Here is a 19,866-nt window from a genome sequence, read left to right as displayed (position 1 = left end):
GGAATCTACTTCACTGCCACTCACTATTCTTCACACACACACACACACACACACATACATACATGCACATACACTGCATTGTGTGGTTAGCAACCTGTATCCCTGCCATGGTTCTAAAGCTGGTGTGTGAGTTTGTGTGTGTGTGTGTGTGTGTGTGTTCGTGCAGACCTGGAGAGTAGGGAGTTAATGCAGGCAGGGCTGTGGCAGTCCTCCTGCCCCTCAGCCAGATTAATCATGCAGGAGAGACACAGCAGGCCCCCGTTCATTCTGCCTGGGGGTGAAGCTGTGCCCGCATGCTCTCCATATCACATGGCCCTGGCCCCCCTCTCTTCTCTCACTCTCTCTCTCTCTCTCACTACTAGGGTTGCTGTGGATGGGGCTGGTGCTGGAGGAGAGGGGGAGTTATTGGTGGTGTGGTGGAACGCCACAGCGCGCAGTATAGCTTTCTTTCTTTCCTCCACATTGTTCGTTTTTTCCCCTCTCTTTCCTCTCCTCTCTTCACTTCCCCTTGTGCGAGCGCGAAACGAGTGAGGCAGAGAAAAAAAAAGGGAAAAGAGAGAGAGAGAAACAGGCGTCCATCTCTCCTGCAAGGAGACAACAACAGCTTCTTTTTTATCTCCCATCGGAGGGCCCTGACGACAGCAGTGGCCGCGCTCGGTGGATGAAGAGAAAAGTGTGTGTGCGTGTGTGTGGGGCCAAGGGGGGTGGGGGGCATACCAAGGGACTCGCCACAGATATCTCCTGGAAACTGCTCGACGATGTCTCTGCGCATCAGAGAACAGCCACAGCCATTGTTAGGCTCATTGAGGGACGGAGATCTATAGGCGGCATTGCACAGTTGCGTGCTTCAGCACTTTCACTGTGTTGCACAAGTACCTAGAGCGTGAACAATAGAACCTACTATGCATGCTACATGACGTGTTGTGCTGTAAATCCTAAAAGACGACCTCGGTGATGAGACCTGATTGAGGAGTACATTTGGATGTGGACTCGCAGGTCGTTTGTCAAGTTATAAAGCACTTTCCTGCAGGAGAGAACACTGTTGCCCTCTGTGTGGGCCTACGCAGATACAAGATCCACACCAGTCTAGACAGCAGTGTTTTGTTTGCAATGACTTTGCAGTGCCAGATGGGAATATTAGAGTAGCTCATATCATATGAAAATTATCTTACAGTCATAATCAGGAGAAAAAAATTGTTTGGTTCAAAAGACATCAGGTGAGAACAGATGCATAAGCAAAGGCCTAAGGCTATATTTTATCTGGTTTCACAAAATAGTCACGTTCTAATAAATATTAGCCCTTATCTGAATAAATGAGATAAGAGCCACAACTTAAATTTCAGTAGTCATCAGGCATAAAGACTATGTACAGAATGATCATCCGAAGGAAAAATGCGTTTCAGAAGTTTCCTTATTTTGCCCCATAATAAGGATTAAAAGGCAATTTTGTCTTACTACGTATCTGCAAAGAAAAATGAGAAGGAAACTTAGCTACTTCTTCACTACAGATACAAGCAGATATGCTTGCCACTGCTTAGCTGAAACTGTCATTAACCTCTGCTGTGTGCATGTGTCAACGCAACAACACAGGGGGCGTGCATGTTTATTGGTTCAGCTGTTGCATGCTTTTTGAGGGGTGGGCCATCTTTGCTGTCGCAGAGTTTTCCAAAAGATTTCCATTCAGGAATTCATGCTCATCTCCTAAAATATCCCAGACGGATGCAAAAATCATTCTACAAACACAATGACATGAAATACATTTGCCAATGGGTGACCAAGACAAGGTAAATCAAATATTCTTTAAATACATATAAAGAATATTTTTTTACTTTAATATTGTCACTTTTTCATACTATCTTAATTACCTATGCTTATCTAATGAAATCATTCTCTACACCAACATTTTCTTATCTTCTATCGATTACTGTATTGCTGTTCTTAGATTAAGTGATTAAAAGACCAAGCAGTGTTTACGGCAGAGTGAATACAGTCTTCCTACATTATCCATTTTTGTAACGGTTTTAAATTCAAGTTAATAGAACACACAGCATACACACACACCTACTATCTGAAGTCATCACAATCATTAAGGCAGAAGCTGGTCTCTCCAAGGTGTTCATGGATCTGAGGCACATCTGGTTCCAGGTGAAAAACTCTGACGTATTCAGTGTAATTAATACAATAGCTTGTAATGAAACTTGTTAAAATGGTGCCAGTGTGTGCTTGTGTTTGAAAGGAGTCTCGATCAATCAGCAGCGTCATGACACTCTTACACTGTGTCTTTTGTAGAGTATAGAGCTAACGCTGAGTCATGGGCTCTGCTTTGTAGACCTGTGCATGCATGTTGCTGCCTATCCAGACATTACAAAAACATCAATTCTGTCACCCCAAACTTGCGTGCCATTTTACTTCCATCTCATGTGCTCCTGTGACTCCTGCCTTAAAATCCAGTACCAGACTTTTTTCTGCTGGACAAAACACAGACAAAGACCACTTCCTGTCTAAATGTTGTTAATTATGGCACTGTAGGGCATCAGAGGGCCATTTGCAACTCACCATTAATAAGTGAGTGGTGCATTAACTTAAAAGGTGCTGGAGTGTTGCTGTTACTCACCCCCAGTTGGCTGATTTGTTACAGGGGATGTTCTTTAAACAGATTAGCCAGGTGCCAAACATTAGCCAAGGCAACTGCAATCTGCAATGGAAATCGCAGGTACAAATGTGAAAATATGCCTCAATTTTTGCAAAGATTTGAATTTCATCTGCAGGCTTGGAGAGCATTACTGGAAATTAAGCAAGAAATGTCTGAGCACAGCGATACCAAACGTGTGGGTGTATCTGTTGTGCTGCTGAAATTAAAATTTTACACTGACCCTGGTGAAGCATGCAAGTATATTTGCCGAGGCTGGACATCTAAAAAAGGCAGATATTCTTAGTTCACCAGCTGCAACCTACATGTTACAGAATTTTTTTTTATTTTATTTTTTACAGGTTTTCCCCCCCCCCTTTTTTTTTTTAAACAGTAAATAATCAAATTATTTCAAATGTTTTGCCCTCTGAACGCCACATAAAACATTTTTTAAATTTCTTTTTTATTGGGATTACAGTGATGAAAGTTAGCTAAACTATAAATTCTATGAACAGAATTATCCGGTATTTCAGAATTGGTAGGAAAGGGACAAGATTATTTGCTTCTTGATCTGACTGGTTACCTGTTGTAGCTAGTTTCTAGTTCAAGTTCAACTGACCAATCACATTGGAGCAGATTTAAAAAGAAAAGCTTACATCAAAAAGAGACTGAACACAAACTTTCATTAAAAAAGTGGTTGTTTGTTTTTTTTGTTTTTTTATATCTTTGCAAACAGTGACTAATGGACAACATTCTTGGCTTGAATATCTGGTGGCTACATCAGAACCCCGAAAAATTGGCTGTTGCTCTCAGAGGCTAAGTCAGCAAATTAGCTGAAGGATTGCCAGACAGAATAAACAGAGACAGAGTGAGAGGGTTTTTTTAAGAAAGTAAACACACACACACACACACAAACTTTAAAAGACTCGGGTATACAAGTTATGCAGTTTTATTGTTTCATTGACTGTACCACAAAACCTTGACATCAAAAAAAGAGAAAAAAAAAAATGTCCCTCATTTTATAAGTGAACATTGCTGTAATGTTAAATATCCCATCACAAAATCTCACTCCTCATATAGAAAAATTTAAAAAACAAACCAAAAAAACAATAAGCAAAAAGTACAGTCACACAGCTCAAAAACATGAAACGCTGGATTATTTGGCAGCAACTGTCTAACTTGCCAGGATTTGATCCACTGGGAGTGACAGATGAGTGCATTTGGCACTGTCATTGGTCCACAACAGGTCGCAGTGAGCCTCCTGCCAGGTGGCAGAGGGAGACATACATTGCATTATGACAAATAAACAACTCTACACTATTCCCAGGGAGGAGACAGCAAGATAAAGGAGGCCTCTACTGTGCCTTCTTTAACACCCTCATGCCCCCCCATGCCCATTCTTTTGTTCAAGAAGACAGAAATAAGGAGGAAAAACAGAACCAGGCATGTGTGCACACCAGCGAATGTAAACTGTCTTATAAGCAATCAAAAGAAAAGGCAACGTGTCAGTAAATATCGTGTGCGCGGACTTTGTGAATTAGGGTAAAAACTGTGTTTTAGAAAAATAGCACATTTTTTCATGCTTGTATGAAGTGAAAAGCATCAGTAACAAGTAAATTCATTTGAAAATATGTGCGCCATCATTTTCCTGGCAAAAATGTTTAAAAACTTTCAAATGCAATCCACTTCTTTGGAATTCTTTTGACTTAAAGAGTGTTTACAGTACTGCAGCATCAAAAATAATAATAACAATAAAAGAAAACCATTACATTCAAGCATTTCCATCACTGTGCATTCAGAGTGACAGCAACAATGCAAACGTTACCACTTCTAAACCACCTTTGGAGTCCATCCCATTAAGCCTCTGAATGAGGCATCACAGTAGGTGATCTGAATCACAGGGATGCATGAAGCTTGGGTGGGTGCCTGTTCACCAGTGTACGGATTACCTGACAGTAGGTGTGCTCGTTTGACGCAAGTGGCTAGGTTTTGTGGGAAGGGGTGGCTTAATCCCACGGGAAGGGGTCTGTGCAGGGTTTGTAGCGCGATCGACACTGAAGGTTTTCATCAGCTGAGCCACACGACCACGCCCTGCGCAGACTGGTGCACTCCCTGACGTCCAAGGCTCCTCTGAGCTAGCCTTTTGAAGCTTTTCTGATTCGCAGATATCTGGAAGAAAAAGAAAACAACACACAACAGTTTACGTTTTGCCTTTAAAACCACAGCAACACGATCTCTTTAGTTCCCTAATGCTTACAAAGCTTTGTTTAAAAGGAGAGATGATGCACAATGGTGTAAACATGCCACATGTCCAGGTATCAAGTTTAGAAATGGAAAAAAAAAAAAAAAAAAAAAAAAATTTAATATATATATATATAATATACTATAATATATATATAATAATATATATATATATATATAAATACATATATATATATATATATATACACATAAATATATATATATATGTATGTATGTATAGGGATGTTTGTGTGCGTCTTCACAGTTTTCAATTAGATATAGGAGCTTAAATGCTTTGCAAATCACTTATTTAGGATTTTATGTTCAGTAGCTGTTGGGCAAGCAGGAATCAACCACTACCCTTCCCGCAATGCCATGTTAGCTCGCTCTTCACCCTTTTCTGCCTTTTTTTCTCCCTTTCATTCGCTTTCCTTTATCCCGCTACGGCTGAGCAGAGGTCATCCTCAGTGGAAGTGTAGTAGGGACACAGCTGGGTGTAGTTTGTGCTTTTGTGTGCGTGCGTGTTGCAGAGGTACTGTGTTTGGAAGAGGGTGTAATTGAGGGAGGAATGGAGGGAACAGGAGTAACGAACGAAGGGGAGGGGAGGGCCGCAGGGACGGGAATGGAGAGCAGACAGACGCTGCTCAGACACCAGAAGGCTTGAGGAGCCACATATTTTTAGCGTCATCCCCGGGGGACAGAGATATGTGAGAGCACCCGTGTGCGTGACTACAGACACACACACACACACACACACACACACACACGCAGAAAATAGAGTGAAAACACACACAGGCGTGTACAGAGTTTCTAACAGCTGAATTTCAAAAGACATGCACATTCTCACGTTACGTTCGGGTCCGTGCATGCTCTCGCACACATAAACACGGATTCAGACCCCCCCACCCACTGCACATGGATTCAGTCACGCATGCAGCCATCGCTGACTAACGCCACGCCATAGTGTGCACACATGCACAGACACACACAAAGAGGTGAGGTACAGCCAAAACCACATGGGCACTCCTGAGGCCAGGAAACCTTTAAAGCTCTTGATGTCTTGCAGGCATGAAAGGGAGAGACCTAAAGTAGCCTTTAAGGTTGTGTTATTGTTTATTGCTGTTTACTCTGCTTTCGCTCCTCTTTCTCATTCTCTCGTGCACCTCTCCCCGTGGCTCCAACACCTCCCCTCTACCTTCCTTTTGCCCTGCCTTCCTCTGCCCCCTGACCCATAGTTCCTGTGTTAATGTCCTCTCGCTGCGTTTCGTGGGCTTGCCTCTGATTGTCTCGTTGTGTTGTGTGGTCACCACGGAAACCTTGGATAGGCTCCAGCAATTGAGGCTGACACACATTCAGGCACGCACCGAACACACACAGATGCACACAGACACAGACGCGGGCACGCACACACACTCATGGCCAGAGAGTTTTTTGAGCTCAGAGCCTTCCTGCAGGTCTGGAGTGGAATGCTTAATAGAGACAGAGAGATAGAAAGAGCAGGAGAGGGAGGATTGGTGTATGGGCAGGGACTAAATGAAACTCTCCTCAGCAGCTGCACCCCGAGCTCTGTCCGTCCGCCGAAACAAGTCATTAAAGCTACCTGCGAAAACACCTATTTAAATTAAAGAGAACCTCTGCAACGAATTGCTTGTTGAGATTGATTAATCTCCCAATCGAGCATTCAAGATGCCACCCATCACGTCCCGGGGCAGCTCGTAAATGTACAGAGAGGACAAAGAAGAGGGGCGGGAAGAAGTGTCAATGATCAGGCTAGCACAAAAATTAAAGACTAATCTATCTCTTTAAAGACGTCCACATGTCTCGCAGAGAAAGAGGAGTGGTGCATGGGTGGAGGACTTGGGTGGGAGGTGGGGGGCAGAAGTGGGGCAGAGGGCAGAATTCCCCAGCAGCACGTCTGTGGACTGAAGCGTGGGGAGGAGGAGAGGTGTAGGTGCGCTTGTTGTGTGTGTGTGTGTGTGTGGCGTGTGTGTAAGCATTGGGGCAAGCTCCTGCATGGGGGCTGGGGCCCCTGTCACTTATCAGCTCTGGCTGAGCGTCGCCCAGGGCTAGAGTCGGAAAGCAGCGCTGGAATGTGTGTCCTTCCCTCTGAAGGTGAAGCCAGAGGAGAGCGGACGGAGACACAGGGAAGAGTTATAAACACAAAAACACGCGTGCATGTATTAGCTGCAGAAGACTTTGATGTTCTTGAAACCATCCTCAAATCATATGGACTGTCTCAACATATATAGGTTTATTTCTTGCACCGGCTCTGCCATCCTACCTTCATTATCTGGAGTGTTAACAGTTTCTATAACTTTAACTAAGAAATAAAAATCTCAAGATTCAGGATTTATTTTTGCTGCCAAAATGGGCCTAGCACATAAGAGGAGAAAACCCACGCGATCACAGGGTGAAGCTCCACACAGAAGGACAGGTCCAAACCCAGGAACCTCTTTCTGTGAGGCAACACAGGTTTCACTTTTTGTGCAGAGTCCCAGTTAACAGTAAGACTCATTTTCAGATTTACAGGCTTTCAGTGTTTACGTTTTCAAGCATGAACTGATTTTGTTTTTCTCCACGCAGATGTTACACCTGTTTGTTTCCAAAAAAGTCTGTTTCCTGCCAAAAGAAACTGAAGAGAAAACTGGTGAGAAATATGGATTTTTCTCACCAACATTAATTACCAGATTATTTGTTATAAATACATCAACACTGTGAAAAATACCAGGGTTTAATTGCCATTTTATTTGTTCACTCACAATTTCTGCCAAGAAGGTTTTGTGGTTGGTTTGGTTACATTGTTTCTCTGTTTATTAGGAGGATTACTCAAACATTTTAGCAGAGGTGGGACTTGGCCCAAAATTTCATGCCACATCTTCACAGATGGGGGGGGGGGGGTTAATGTCTTATTGTTTTCAAGAAAATATCACAAACTGATCTGCGTTCATATCCTCTTGGATCCAGGAACTCGATCCATGTATAGCAAGACTTTCTTTTGCTTTTGTCGAGATACACGGACTTGGATACTCTTGTTCTTGCCCAACCTCTTACCTGACGAATGTAAAACCTTTAATCTTTTTAAGCCATTTAAAATTTATCAAAGATGGGATAACGGCATCCTGTCAATATCCAGAACCTGAGACTTTTAAATTGGATTTCGTCTTATCCTCCTGGGTTAGCCTAAACCATACTGGCTTGTCATGACATCCAGTCTACCTGTGTAAAACATTTACAGCATGAATGCTCCAGTGTTAGATTTCAGAGTTTTATGTTCCTCGTTGTAGCTGTAAATCCAAATTTATACTGTCACTAATACAAAGTTAGTTATTCTTTGGGAAAGCGAGGCGTGAGCCACGGTAACTGCTCAGGATGCATGAACCCTTGTCATTACCCGCATTCAAATGAAAACAGCTGAGGCATGAGCCTCATCTTTGTTGGCCTCCTCCTCCTGTTGGAACAAGCTTCCTGCCATTGTCAAGGACAGACACTGTGTCAGTATTTTTGCTCCGGAGTCGAACACATTTATTCAGCACTGTGCTCAACCCACCTCAACTCCCACCACACCAGCTGTTCTTTTGGGTTTCCTTTCCCTTTCTTCCCTCTACATTTTGCTCTTATTCACTGTCGTGCTAGCGCCCAGGGAGCATAGATGTAGCCACTAATCTAACCACCAAAGTGGGTGAAGACACACATGCCACCAAACTTCTACAATACATCTTTGCAGCCAGATCCACATTTAACTAAAAACAAACAAGAAAAACAAAAAACAAAACAACAACACACTTTGTCTTTTTGCGACATTCTCACGAGTGTGTGGGTTTGACCGCCAAAAATCTGTAATGATCTTGAATGTTTACAATAATCAGAAAAAAAGGGGCGGGGGGCAGGAAATATTTTCAGGATTGTTCCCCCCACCCATTTTATATAAAATGCTAAAAACATGTGGCTAAACCAATAGACAGTCACACAGCTATGAGGAAGTTCCTGTTAAGGTGCTAGGAACTTGGTTTTGTTGTATGGCTTTCTAAAGGAAACTGACTCTGTCGACATCTGCCTGGTATAAACTTAAGTTGACCCAATAAAACTGCTGCAATCACCGTTGAAAGGAAAAATGTGATTTTATTTAGGTTTCTTTGTTTCTTCCAAATTTAAAAAAATGGTTCTGGAGGAAGCCAGCCTTCAAGTTCATGTTGCAGTGAGCGTGTGGTGTAGGGAGAGCATATTTCCAGCAGAGGGACCTTTATGGAGATGAGATTTTCTGCTCAACTGGACTTTTCTTTCCCTACAGTATCACTGATTTCCACTGGATGGTGCTAACTTCACCCTTACAATGACCATTTTTATACTTAACTGGGTCACTGTGTGGTACATGAGCTTCCAACAGGTATATTAGATATTACAACGATAACTCGAGAAAGATTCAAACAAGAAGTTGGTTCATCTCTACAACATAAAAAAAAAAAAAACCTCCCCATTTTATTTAACACTGGCACAAAAGGAAAGTTGCACGAGAGGAGCAGACCCATAAAAGACTAAACGAGAAACAAAAACACTGATACATTACCCTAACAGGAAGGCCTCATCTCAGCCCAAATTGAAACAAAATTAATATAATATACAATACTGTACAAAAGTCTCGTTTCACACCTTATTTCGTTCCATTTTGGTTGCAACAAGCCAGACTTCTCCATGCTTTCTGGAGGTCTTTCAAAGCTTTTATTTGAATGATGAATTTTAATAATTTGCTGAACCCATTTCCCTTTTTCCTAGAAAAATATAAAGAAATGACGAGTGACTCGAGACTTTTGCACAGTAATGCAGCTTTGAAGAACAACCTTTGCCAAGATTGACACAGAAAGATAGATAGGGCATTATTTACAAAACCTTTTGTTTTAATTTTTTGACTGGTATCCTTTGTTATTACTAAATTACCACTTAACAAAGGCATATGTTTACACTTTTATCCACATTTATGTTGCCTCCATGAAATAACACAGAAGAACAAGTTGAGTTTTAAGTAGTCATTCTAGGGAACTAATATTTTAGTTTTACTGCTGGCAGATAATTCTCCTTCACATTTTTCCTTGACTTCATGATATTTTTCATCAAGGTCAAAAACAATTCTTTTTTCTTCTTTTTTGTATTTGCTCACAAACTTAGCACGACGCTCTGAAGAAAAGACTGGAGAATAAAGGATCTGGAGAGGAAGGGCTGGGGAGAGGATGGAATGAGAGGCAAAAAATGAGAGGAGAGAAGAGCAGAGCAAACACCCCTGCTGGCCACCAATTTCCATCAGGAAATTGGTTTTCACATTTAGATTTTTTTTGGGAGGGGGGGGAGAGAATTGGACCCTCAAATCCAGCAGATTTGGTCCCACCAAATGTCGACTGCATTGCCACGGCTGTTGACAAATTAATTGTTGACAGAAACTGATCACAATAGAGAAGCTATCAAAAGAGCAGGTGTGCACGAGCAACATGTTACAAGGGGACAAATCCCAGTCGCATACGTTTTCCCCTGCTTTTTTCCCCTCTAGGCAGGCCTCTTTTACTCTGCCAGTCCATAAAGATTCCAGGGGGCTGAGGCACTATTTGGCGAGCACATTGGGTTTCAGGAAATAAATCCTTCTTCCTTGCTGCAGCGCAGAGAAATTTATCTAGTATGAACTTTGTTCAGACTGGTTCTGCTCAGCTCTCCAAAGCTATTATTACTCTTAGAGAAAAAGCTGCAGCTGGCTCAGAGAGCGGTGGTGATTGTCACGTAAGGCAGTAACCATGTTGTGAACTCAATTTTAAACCCATATGTTTAAAACTGGAGTCCAGGCTTTCCGCAACAAATGAAACTTAGCCAGAAATAAGAATCATGGACTTCCCACGAATCTAGATTAGTTTATCCACGGTGACACTGATCATAATCAGTATGGCTGCTTTTGCTTATTGGATTACAGGAAAACTGAGAAAATAAAAAGGTAGAAGGGGTACAAGCCCCTCCCACCTGATACTGTGAAAGATGGATGGCACACCATACAGTTTTCCCAGTACATCACAGGGGTTAAAACAATACCATGTCATCAATTCACTCCAACCTTAGATGTGTCATGTACTTTTAACTCTGAGTTAAATTCACTCACCTTTACCACCCGGTGACTCCTGTGGCTTCTGGGGTTCTTTTGACTGCAGGCTCCCTTTGGTTGATGACGTCATGCCAGAGTCTATTTTGACAGCGCTGCCGGGAGAAGAGTATGGCACGGCGGTAGCCAGCCTCAGATTTGTGAGGCCAGGTCTCGTGTTGACATAGTCTGGTGCTGCATTTGCAGAAGCCGGTCTCGTCTTGACAGCGTTAGCTCTCATGGGAGGCCTGGAGCAGATGGAGGGCTGGGGAACTGACTTCTCCTCGGTTGCAATGGCTGACTTCAACTCGAGCTGCAGAGTGAGGAGTGACAAAAGAGAAGCGGGGAGTGCGATCGGTGTTGACAGCTAATTCACATACAGTGGAATTACTGTCATGTTTGATTAAATCATTGGATAAATGATTCACTAAATTAGAATCCTCCAGTGACAACATGGTGCCGGAATGAAACACGCAGAACTATGACCACTGATTAAGAGTTTAAGGATGTTTGGAGAGAAAATTATAAGGTGACTTGAAAATCAAGCAGCCTTGCTAATCTTGCCTCCTGATCTTACGCCTTCTTAATCAACAATCTCACTCTCTCCTCCTCCCTCACGACGACTCCTTCGCTCTCTAAATCAACTGGAGAAAAGCTGCAGCGGCGTTAGCAACAGCCACATCACCAAAGCGCCCCCGTTTCCTTTCTCCTCCAGGAACAAATCATTCAATCTATAAACAAGGCATTCAACCAAATTATGAATCCTATAAAGAAAGGCTTATGCTGTGAATTCTTGGCTGTCACACTTGCCAAACCTCCTAAGGTGTGAATGCTTTCTTGCCATGTGCGCATGGGGTGGGCCAAAGATGTGCTGGGGCCTGTAATGGAGAGAGGCTGGTATGGATATAAGATGTGAGGGAGAGAAATTTCTGTCTGTGGCAAAGAGGAGGGGAAAAAAAGAAGAAGAAAAAAATGGAACAGAGGAGAGCTCACGCGCCCAAACCTCAGGAGACTATCCCACAATCCCATCCATCTGCGACTGACGCATTCTCTATCTCTGGCGTTTTAATTCCCTGATCAAGTTCATCAACCATCTGTTCTAGGGCAGTCCAGAAATCCTGCCTTGTCTCTGTGATTCAGCTGTTCTTGCAAAGCGTGTCACCTGCACACCCCTACACACACACACACACACCCCTACACACACACACACACCCCTACACACACACACACACACCCCTACGCACACACGTATGCACATAAACGCAGAAGAAAGCAAGGGGATATAGCAAGCCTACTCCCCAGACGACACAAGGCTGGAGCGGCGATGGAGCTAGTGGGAGGACAGGACAGTTCAGCTGTTCCCCGGAGAGAGAACTGTGAGGGGTGCGGCAGCTTAGACAAGCGGGAGCACAGAGAAGGAGAATGCTGGGAGAAAGATGATCTGCAGAGAGGCTGGGAGCGAGGGGACAGCTGGCCCCAACCACCATTTCCTGTGACTCAGAGGGTAGGACTGCCACAAAAAGTCATATAGGCACTCTGTGGTGGTTGTGCTTCAAAGAGCTAGAGATTTTACTGCACATCGTATACAGCACCTTGCTGAAACATGTCTTTTAAAGTGTTTTTCTGCATAGGTATGCAAACATTTCCTTTCTTAAAAATATTTCAAAAAGCTAGAATGAGATCAAAACACCTGCAATGACTTTAATTCACAGATACCTTTGCAGTTGCTGTAGGCGGTGAATGCTCGCTCACTGACACCTGTGGGTTTAACAAAGACATTACATGAGTGATCTAGGCCATGATGCAGTGTGAGAGCACACAGCTCTGTTAGTGCAGGCAGTTACTCCAACTCACCGGCAGAGGGAGTAAACCGCTCGCCTCCTCACTTTTCCCCTGCTGGGAGAGAAAGAGACACAGTTAGTGCTGATGGCGACTCGTCATCTTCCTCAACTTTTAGAGTTCAGTGCTTGGAATAAGCTCTTAAATCTATACTTAAAGGAGTTTAAGAAATAGAGATGAGATAAAATACTTAATTGTGTGAATATATTTCAAATTAAAAGTTGCTTTTAAGAAAAAAAAACATCTGTGCGGTGGTTTTGTTTCTGCAGGAAAAACAATGATGGGCTCTTATTTCCACTGAATGAGCAGCAAGCAGCTTAAGCTTTAGAGAAACATCATGGTCAGGCCAGATGAGACTGTGTACGCTGGCTCGCTGTGGCTCAGTGTGTGCATGGTTGCCATGACAACACAGCAAATCTCTTTTTGAGATAGCATGGAAAAAGGAAAAAAAAAAAAAAAAAAAGGAGGCACCCACCAGCACCCCCAACACACACACACACCAAAACTAATACACTGCTGTGCACATACACACACACCTAAAATATCACCAAGTCAGAAATCATCAGCACATTATTTTGACACAGAAACAGGGCAGCGATTGATTTTCACCAGCTATGCTCAAGAACCTAATGGAAAGTTTCCACAAACTGCTCTGCGGGTATGAGAAGTGAAAATGACTCCACCACAGTGTTGAGATTGAGATGGAAATATTGAGTTGAATGGATAAAAGATAAAGAGCACCGTGAAACTTTATTTTATGTCGATCTGAAAGCCAACTCCATCTCAGTCATTTTTATTATACACGATGTTTTGATCAACTTTAACATATTTATTAGGTGTATGTTTTTATTTAAATCAAGAGGCGATAGCAGTGTTTAATATTAAAAAATAATTATGACTTTTTTTTTCTCCAACCAAAATGATTTGATTTTTAAGGATCACAGAGAGCTACACACACCTTTAGATTCAGGGAGACGTCGGGTTGCGTTTTAGAAAGGAGGTTCTCTCTCTCAGTCTTGACAGGTTCCGTGTTTTTTCTGTCCTTCAGTATAGTTTGATGGCTGGAAAACATAAACAGAATGTGTCACGTATAAAACCCAACCAAATCTCCTTAAATGACAGTCTGTTAGCAACACATGCACACACAAAAAGAAAAACAAAAAACTGAAACACTGATTCTTCTGTTACACGTTGTTCTCTGCCTTTAATCTTAATTATTTAAAAAAAAAACAAAAAAAAAAACATCACTGTCTGTTTTGTATTACAAATGTGTATTACCTCGGGTTGTTCTGCAGGCTTGGAGTCTTCTTCTCTCCAAATCCTGAGCAGATGAATTTGGAGCTCAGCTCATCCACCTCCCCAATCACAACAACCGCCACGTCCCCATCCCGGCCGAGCTGCCAGCTGACACTCTTATTGTTGGCTGTTAAAAACACAAACACACTTAAACATTACAAGTCAACTAGCTACTGAAACAAAACTGAAAGTGCTTTTGAATTTCCCTCAGTGAACCTGTCAAAAAAAAAAAAATGAGAATGTGGGATATGCCTACAAATCTTATAAGGCTATATCAAAACAACACAACAGAATAAATGATGAAATATTGAATAGACTATTTAGAAGGCCCACCCCTGATTTTTCAAACGATTACTCTGAAATGTTTTATTAACATTGATAACTAGTGATCAACATAAGCATACTTTGACCCTCACATAACAACTAGTAGTGCTGGTTAAAGACATTCTAAATCTATAAAATAATTTATAGATTTATAAATGATGATTTATTCATTTATTTATTATATTAATTTATTATATTCACTCTGCTGTTTTGCTTTCTAGATGGGGTCTGCGGCTTCTAACCAAATATAATATACGCCTGAGGAAAAAAAAAAAAAAGTCTAAATATACGTGATTGTGTTGTATGGTAACGCGGCTCACTTAAAAGATCACTAGTAAAAGTTACCTGTGATTATCTCGCGGCTTCTGACTTATCGCTTTGTCTTCACTGATTTTACTGCAGCTCTCTGTTATTGCAGTGATCACAACATTTAACAGACTTGTAGCGCTTACTTAGATGGAGATACATATTTGTCTGTGTGTGTGTGTGTGTGTAAGTGACAAGTCTTTCTCACACGATAAAAGGTTATTAAGCTGCAAACACTTACACTTGTTTTAGAACTGATGCTTTTCATCCTGTACATGAGCTCTTTAGGCAACATTATAAAATTCAGGTTGCCTTCTTAAAGACCCCATAGTTCATAGAGCCTGGTTCTGCTGGAGGTCTCTTCCTGTTAAGATGGTTCTTCTTCCCCACCATAGTTCATAGTGGATAGTCTCATTTTAGGCCCTCTCTTTCCCTCTAATATTGTCTAAATGACAATACAAGACTTGTTTGTGAACTGGTGTTATATAACTAAAGCTGAACTGAAACGCACATTATTCTCACACTCATCAACCCACTCACTGATCCTTTATGCCCTGGAGCTGTCTTGTTATCCTGGGGTCGAGACTGCTATCAGAATATAAATGATATTCGTCACAGGCTAAATGTGACCACTCAAAACAAGTTTGTATTGATTTGCAGTCACCCATCTGTGTAAGGGGAAAACATGGACCCACAGTGAGCCAACCAAGAAAACAAAGACACTGGATTTAAGTACACGTCAAGAGTTGGGTTTTTCCTTTAATTTGTCATCGGTCCATATGTCACATCCTTGTAACTATGTTTGGAGCACTGAGAAGTTACTTTCATAGTGAACTGGTTTTGCCAGCCAACCCTGTGGATCACATTCCTGCGAGGCATACCAGCATGACGCAACCGTCAGAACATACCTCTAAACACATTTCCAACAAAAAACTGACAGCAAAAGCCACAAAACAATTGTCAGACGCACATGACATGAACCCTGTCATCTGAGTACAAGGATGCTACATTTTATGGACAGAATGTACAAGAGGCATTTCCACTGTCGTCACCAAGAATGTGTTGCACTTTCTTATAAACAGAATATATCTGTATTTGAAATAACAATCTGTTGCTGAAGAACAAGATCATTGATTCTAATCAGTTTTTCCCACCTCGTGTAAATGTCAGCAGTCTAAGAACAACATAAACAAAGGCACAGAAACAGGGCAGCATAAAGTCAAAGTCAGCACATAAAAACTCATTACCACAAGGACAACCTTGTGGTAACCAAAAAAGTACTTCCAGAAACAAAATTGTACTTAGAAAAGTAAAAAAAAGAGCAATGTCTTTAGTTTTAGTCTCTCTCAGTCTGACGTCAGAACAAACAGCCCAATAAGGCACTGCTGCGTGTGTATTATTGTGGACTAGGATTTATATGTGACTGTGAGTCATGTGTTTGTATTGTTGTATTGTGTTAATGTACTTCTGTGAGCTTCTTTAATCCTCCAGTCTGACAAGTGCACTCCTTGTCACAATAAGACATTTCAAAAGTGCCACCAAACCGAATTAGACCTGCGACAACAAAAAAATCAAAACAAGCACATCCTGCACTGGAAAACTAACCAAAACTAACCTTAATCGACAGGCAAAACCGGAAAACTAAAGAAAAACAAAAACTAATGGAAAACACAAAAGTGCAGGAGCAACTGCTGAGTGGGATATGAGCTTCATTTTGTGGCTAAAAACACATTTGGCATTTCAGCTCTCCCACAAGACCATCCAGATAAAAATCAAAGTCTCCATTTCTTTTTCAAACACATACATTTCCTGCTAACTTCCCCTTTCAGACTCTGCTAATTGTTTAAAGGCCTGAGTCTTGACTCATGTCCTATTTTTACATTTTTACATCAACTATCCACCATTTCCTCTACACGCAAGACAGAAAAAGAAAAAAAAAAAGCCGTGTTTGTGGAGAAGAGTTGTAACCATGTGTTCTCAACATACAGCCTCCTAGAGATGGCTGCACTGGTCATTAAGACACAGTGCATTGTTCTCTCGCTCTGTACCACAGTTGATAGAAAGTGCTTTGATTAACCAAGACCAGACAAAACACATCACTGTGTCAATCATCAACTGGCTTTAAGTCATGCTGTGATATCATTGTAGTTTAAGTAACTGCTGCACTCATCCAAATAAATTAACTTTGCCTCTGATGTTTGGATTAAGGTGATAGAACAATTTGTTATGTTCGCGTCGTTACGCAACGCTCTTCTTCCAGAAGTCCTTAATACAAAAGACGTACAAGAGAAAATGCAGACACGCAAGATTTTGCCAAACCAGTTTCACGACCGGCTTGCAGCTTCCTGAGTTTCTGCTTGTTTTGTTTTTCCCATGCATACTCTCACCACCTAGGTTGAGCAAAAGAATTTACCAAATATGAGGAAAAAGACAGTATTTGTAATCATATCTTATGTCAGCATCTGATAAACACATGTGCTCTTTGTTTAACTTGTAAATTTCCCGACAGGGCTGTTATTTTGCCATCTCCTCCTGTCCTGTGGAGGTTTTCTTCTGACATTTATTTGCCATCAACCACAGAATTCCAGATATGAGCAACATCTGGGACCTCACATTGCAATGTTTCAATTGGAAATAAAATGATCTAATTTAGAGTTTCTGTCTGTGTGAATGAGGCTCAGAAGACAAGGAAATTAGACCATACGGTCAAACTATTTTCACCTTGTGGAGGGTGAAGCATTTAATAAAAAGTGCAATTATAACAGATCTTTAAATAAAGATCTGCAATAGTTTAGGACCTAAGCTGTAACCCCCCCCCCCCAAAAAACCCCCCAAAACAAAACAAAACAAAAAAACTTATTTTGATGCTCACTTCATGTTTTGACAAACAGCTGTTCAGATAATTGGGAGCATGCAAACTCCAGAAGCTTAGGATATCTGTCACAGCCAACGTACACATGCTTCAGTGGTTCCCTTATCAAGCTTTGTAACGCTCTATCGGGTAATTCTCAGCACACTACGCAAATATCTCAACTCCAAGGACTCTGAAAGCGCTTGCTCAGAAGAGAACAGATGGTTTTCTGTGGAACCTTTGTGAAAACGTGACAGTCGGAGTGCCTGAAAAACCTGAAGCTGCACCCTGCAGCTTCAGGTTTGAGATAAACAGGAAGAGGGAAGGTTAAAAAAGGTGAGGTGGCGGCTGTGGTTGTTGATGAAGAGTCTTTACTCAGTGTGGTTACCTTTTCTTGGCTTTGCTCTCTTGGACTCTGCGTCGCCCCCCTCTCTTTCCAGTTTCTCCTCCCGCTCTTTCCAGCGCCGCACCTGCTCTTGGCGCATTTTCAGGAACAGTGTCTTTTTCTGCTCTTCGTTGAGGGCTTCCAGCACCTCAGGGTCAATGTACATGTCCTTTAAGATCTGCTGCAGCATGTTGGCGGCCAAATGGTTGGTACGTTAACCTGGTACCACTTGGCAAGCAGTTGAAGCTTGCTTGTCGTAGTGCACAGTGTGTAAGGATGATTTATGGTCTCATGTCAGCAGAGGACTTTTGTAGCTTCTTGTTTGTCTCTAAAGTCACTCTTGAAGTCATGAATTAAGGTTCTTGCTCTTTCTACACATGCTTTTGTACAAGCTGTACTATCTCTCATACAGACTGTCTTTCTCTCTCTCTCTCATACACACACTCTCTCTCTCACACACACACAAATCCTGCTTCCTTTCTATAATGTGCTCAGTTTCCCCATCAAGATGTCAGATTTCTTTGGAGGAGGTCATCTTTGGCACAATCTATGAGAAAAACAAAACACACAGTGAAGATCATCTTGCATGATTTTCAAAGCTGCAGTGTCTTACATATTTTCTTAAGAAACTTTTTTTCTTATTTCCTAGAAATATCTGTTTAAAGCAGTTGTCTTGTCCTTCCGTGCATGAATACGGAAGAGCCCAAAGCCAATTTCAACACTTTACAGAAAGTCTGCTACCCAGAATGGGAGGAGATTCCAAAGGAATGGGACTGCATCTGACATCAGTGTCCCACCCTGCTCCTTCCTCTCCCCAAAACCATGTTCGTTTCTCTCTAAAACTCTCACAAAATAGCGGCCCCCGCCTCTTTTTCCTTTTGTAAAAAAACATGGCCAGTGTCTGGTTGTAATGAGGGATAAAAATCTGGGTCATAGCACTGGACAGCGAGAGCCAGGTTGTCTAACAAGAGGATTGAAATGGACTCCTCCAGTCACAGTGGGTAGTTAAACAATGGCTACCACATAGGCAGCACTTGGAGGGAAAGAAAGCTCGTCTCAGACTGAAAACTATCACACTGGTAGAATACAGATTGGTGTCTGCTAAACACACCGCAGGGTGCAGAGAAGGAAACCAAAGAAAACAGGGGGGAGGGGGTGAAGTGGAGAAAATGAGTGCTACAAAACAAAAAGGGAGTTGTAGGAGAAGGTTAGAATTTGCTGAAGTACTCACAGTGGGATGTAGACAGCCGCTCCACAGCAGAGTATGCTAACTGAGCTGAGGGAGTCACAGCGCCTGTGGGTCCTCCTCGTCTTTGTGTGTATGACTGAGCTGATGACATCACAGCATTCCATAATCTCTTTACCTCCCTCTCCCTTCCTCTCTCTCTCTCGCTCACACACACACACACACACACACACACACACACTAAAGCTACATTTAAGGCTACATTTCAACTTCCTGAGTTGGTCTCAGGAAGTTGAACTCACACTTTAAATAGCTAGAAAGAAAGGCATGCGTTCATGTTCATAACACACGTATTTTCCACATCTTCACACATTTTCGCTTACACATATAATTCTACACAAATAATATTAAAAAAAAAATACTGCAAAGAAAAATGTGCTCTCTTCCTCCTGTATTTTCTTCCCTTTTAACGACGCCTTTTAATTAAGAAATGCTATTTGCTAACGTTCGCGTTTAGCATTACCCAAAACTTTAGCACAGCCTCTAGCATTATGTGAAACAACCGATGTGCCTTCTAGCATTATGCAAGTAACTGTTTGCTGTTTAATTTACCATGTCTGCTGATAGTTTGCACATTCAAGCCACAGGAAATTTTCTCAGCTAACTGTCCTCCTCTGCTTATGAGCCACTCATTTTTAGG

The 19,866-nt window shown here is 41.9% G+C and overlaps 1 protein-coding gene across 2 annotated transcripts; it reads right to left on the bottom strand.

Moving 5' to 3' along the window:
* Positions 1-3,350: 3,350 nt before the first annotated feature.
* Positions 3,351-19,482, bottom strand: zgc:100829 (uncharacterized protein LOC445149 homolog). Of its 2 annotated transcripts, none has more exons than XM_005941399.3 (8): positions 19,212-19,482; positions 17,984-18,527; positions 14,097-14,241; positions 13,777-13,879; positions 12,834-12,872; positions 12,696-12,737; positions 11,001-11,292; positions 3,351-4,798 (listed from the first exon to the last, which is right to left on the bottom strand). In XM_005941399.3, exons 2-8 carry the CDS (start codon positions 18,168-18,170, stop codon positions 4,575-4,577), a joined length of 1,032 nt encoding a protein of 343 aa, XP_005941461.1. In that variant the 5' UTR covers positions 18,171-18,527; positions 19,212-19,482; the 3' UTR covers positions 3,351-4,574. The 2 variants fall into 2 exon arrangements, with proteins under 2 accessions (XP_005941461.1, XP_005941460.1); XM_005941398.3 differs by having other exon boundaries at positions 12,834-12,875; positions 19,212-19,475.
* Positions 19,483-19,866: the final 384 nt, after the last annotated feature.

This window comes from Haplochromis burtoni, unplaced genomic scaffold (assembly GCF_018398535.1).
Source record: "Haplochromis burtoni strain Fernald_Lab_line unplaced genomic scaffold, NCSU_Asbu1 Contig_318, whole genome shotgun sequence".
Taxonomy (NCBI): Eukaryota; Metazoa; Chordata; class Actinopteri; order Cichliformes; family Cichlidae; genus Haplochromis; species Haplochromis burtoni.
This window is presented reverse-complemented; position numbering and strand designations above follow the sequence as displayed.

What these genes read in the sequence shown, in the direction of transcription:
- zgc:100829 (XM_005941398.3), bottom strand. Translation starts at nt 18,170, where the DNA reads ATGCTGCAGCAGATCTTAAAGGACATGTACATTGACCCTGAGGTGCTG. An exon ending in GAGAGCAAAGCCAAGAAAAG is followed by an intron (nt 14,242 to 17,983) that starts GTAACCACACTG and finishes TGTTTTTAACAG; the next exon opens with CCAACAATAAGAGTGTCAGC. An exon ending in GGAGTCACCGGGTGGTAAAG is followed by an intron (nt 4,799 to 11,000) that starts GTGAGTGAATTT and finishes TTTTTCTTCCAG; the next exon opens with ATATCTGCGAATCAGAAAAG.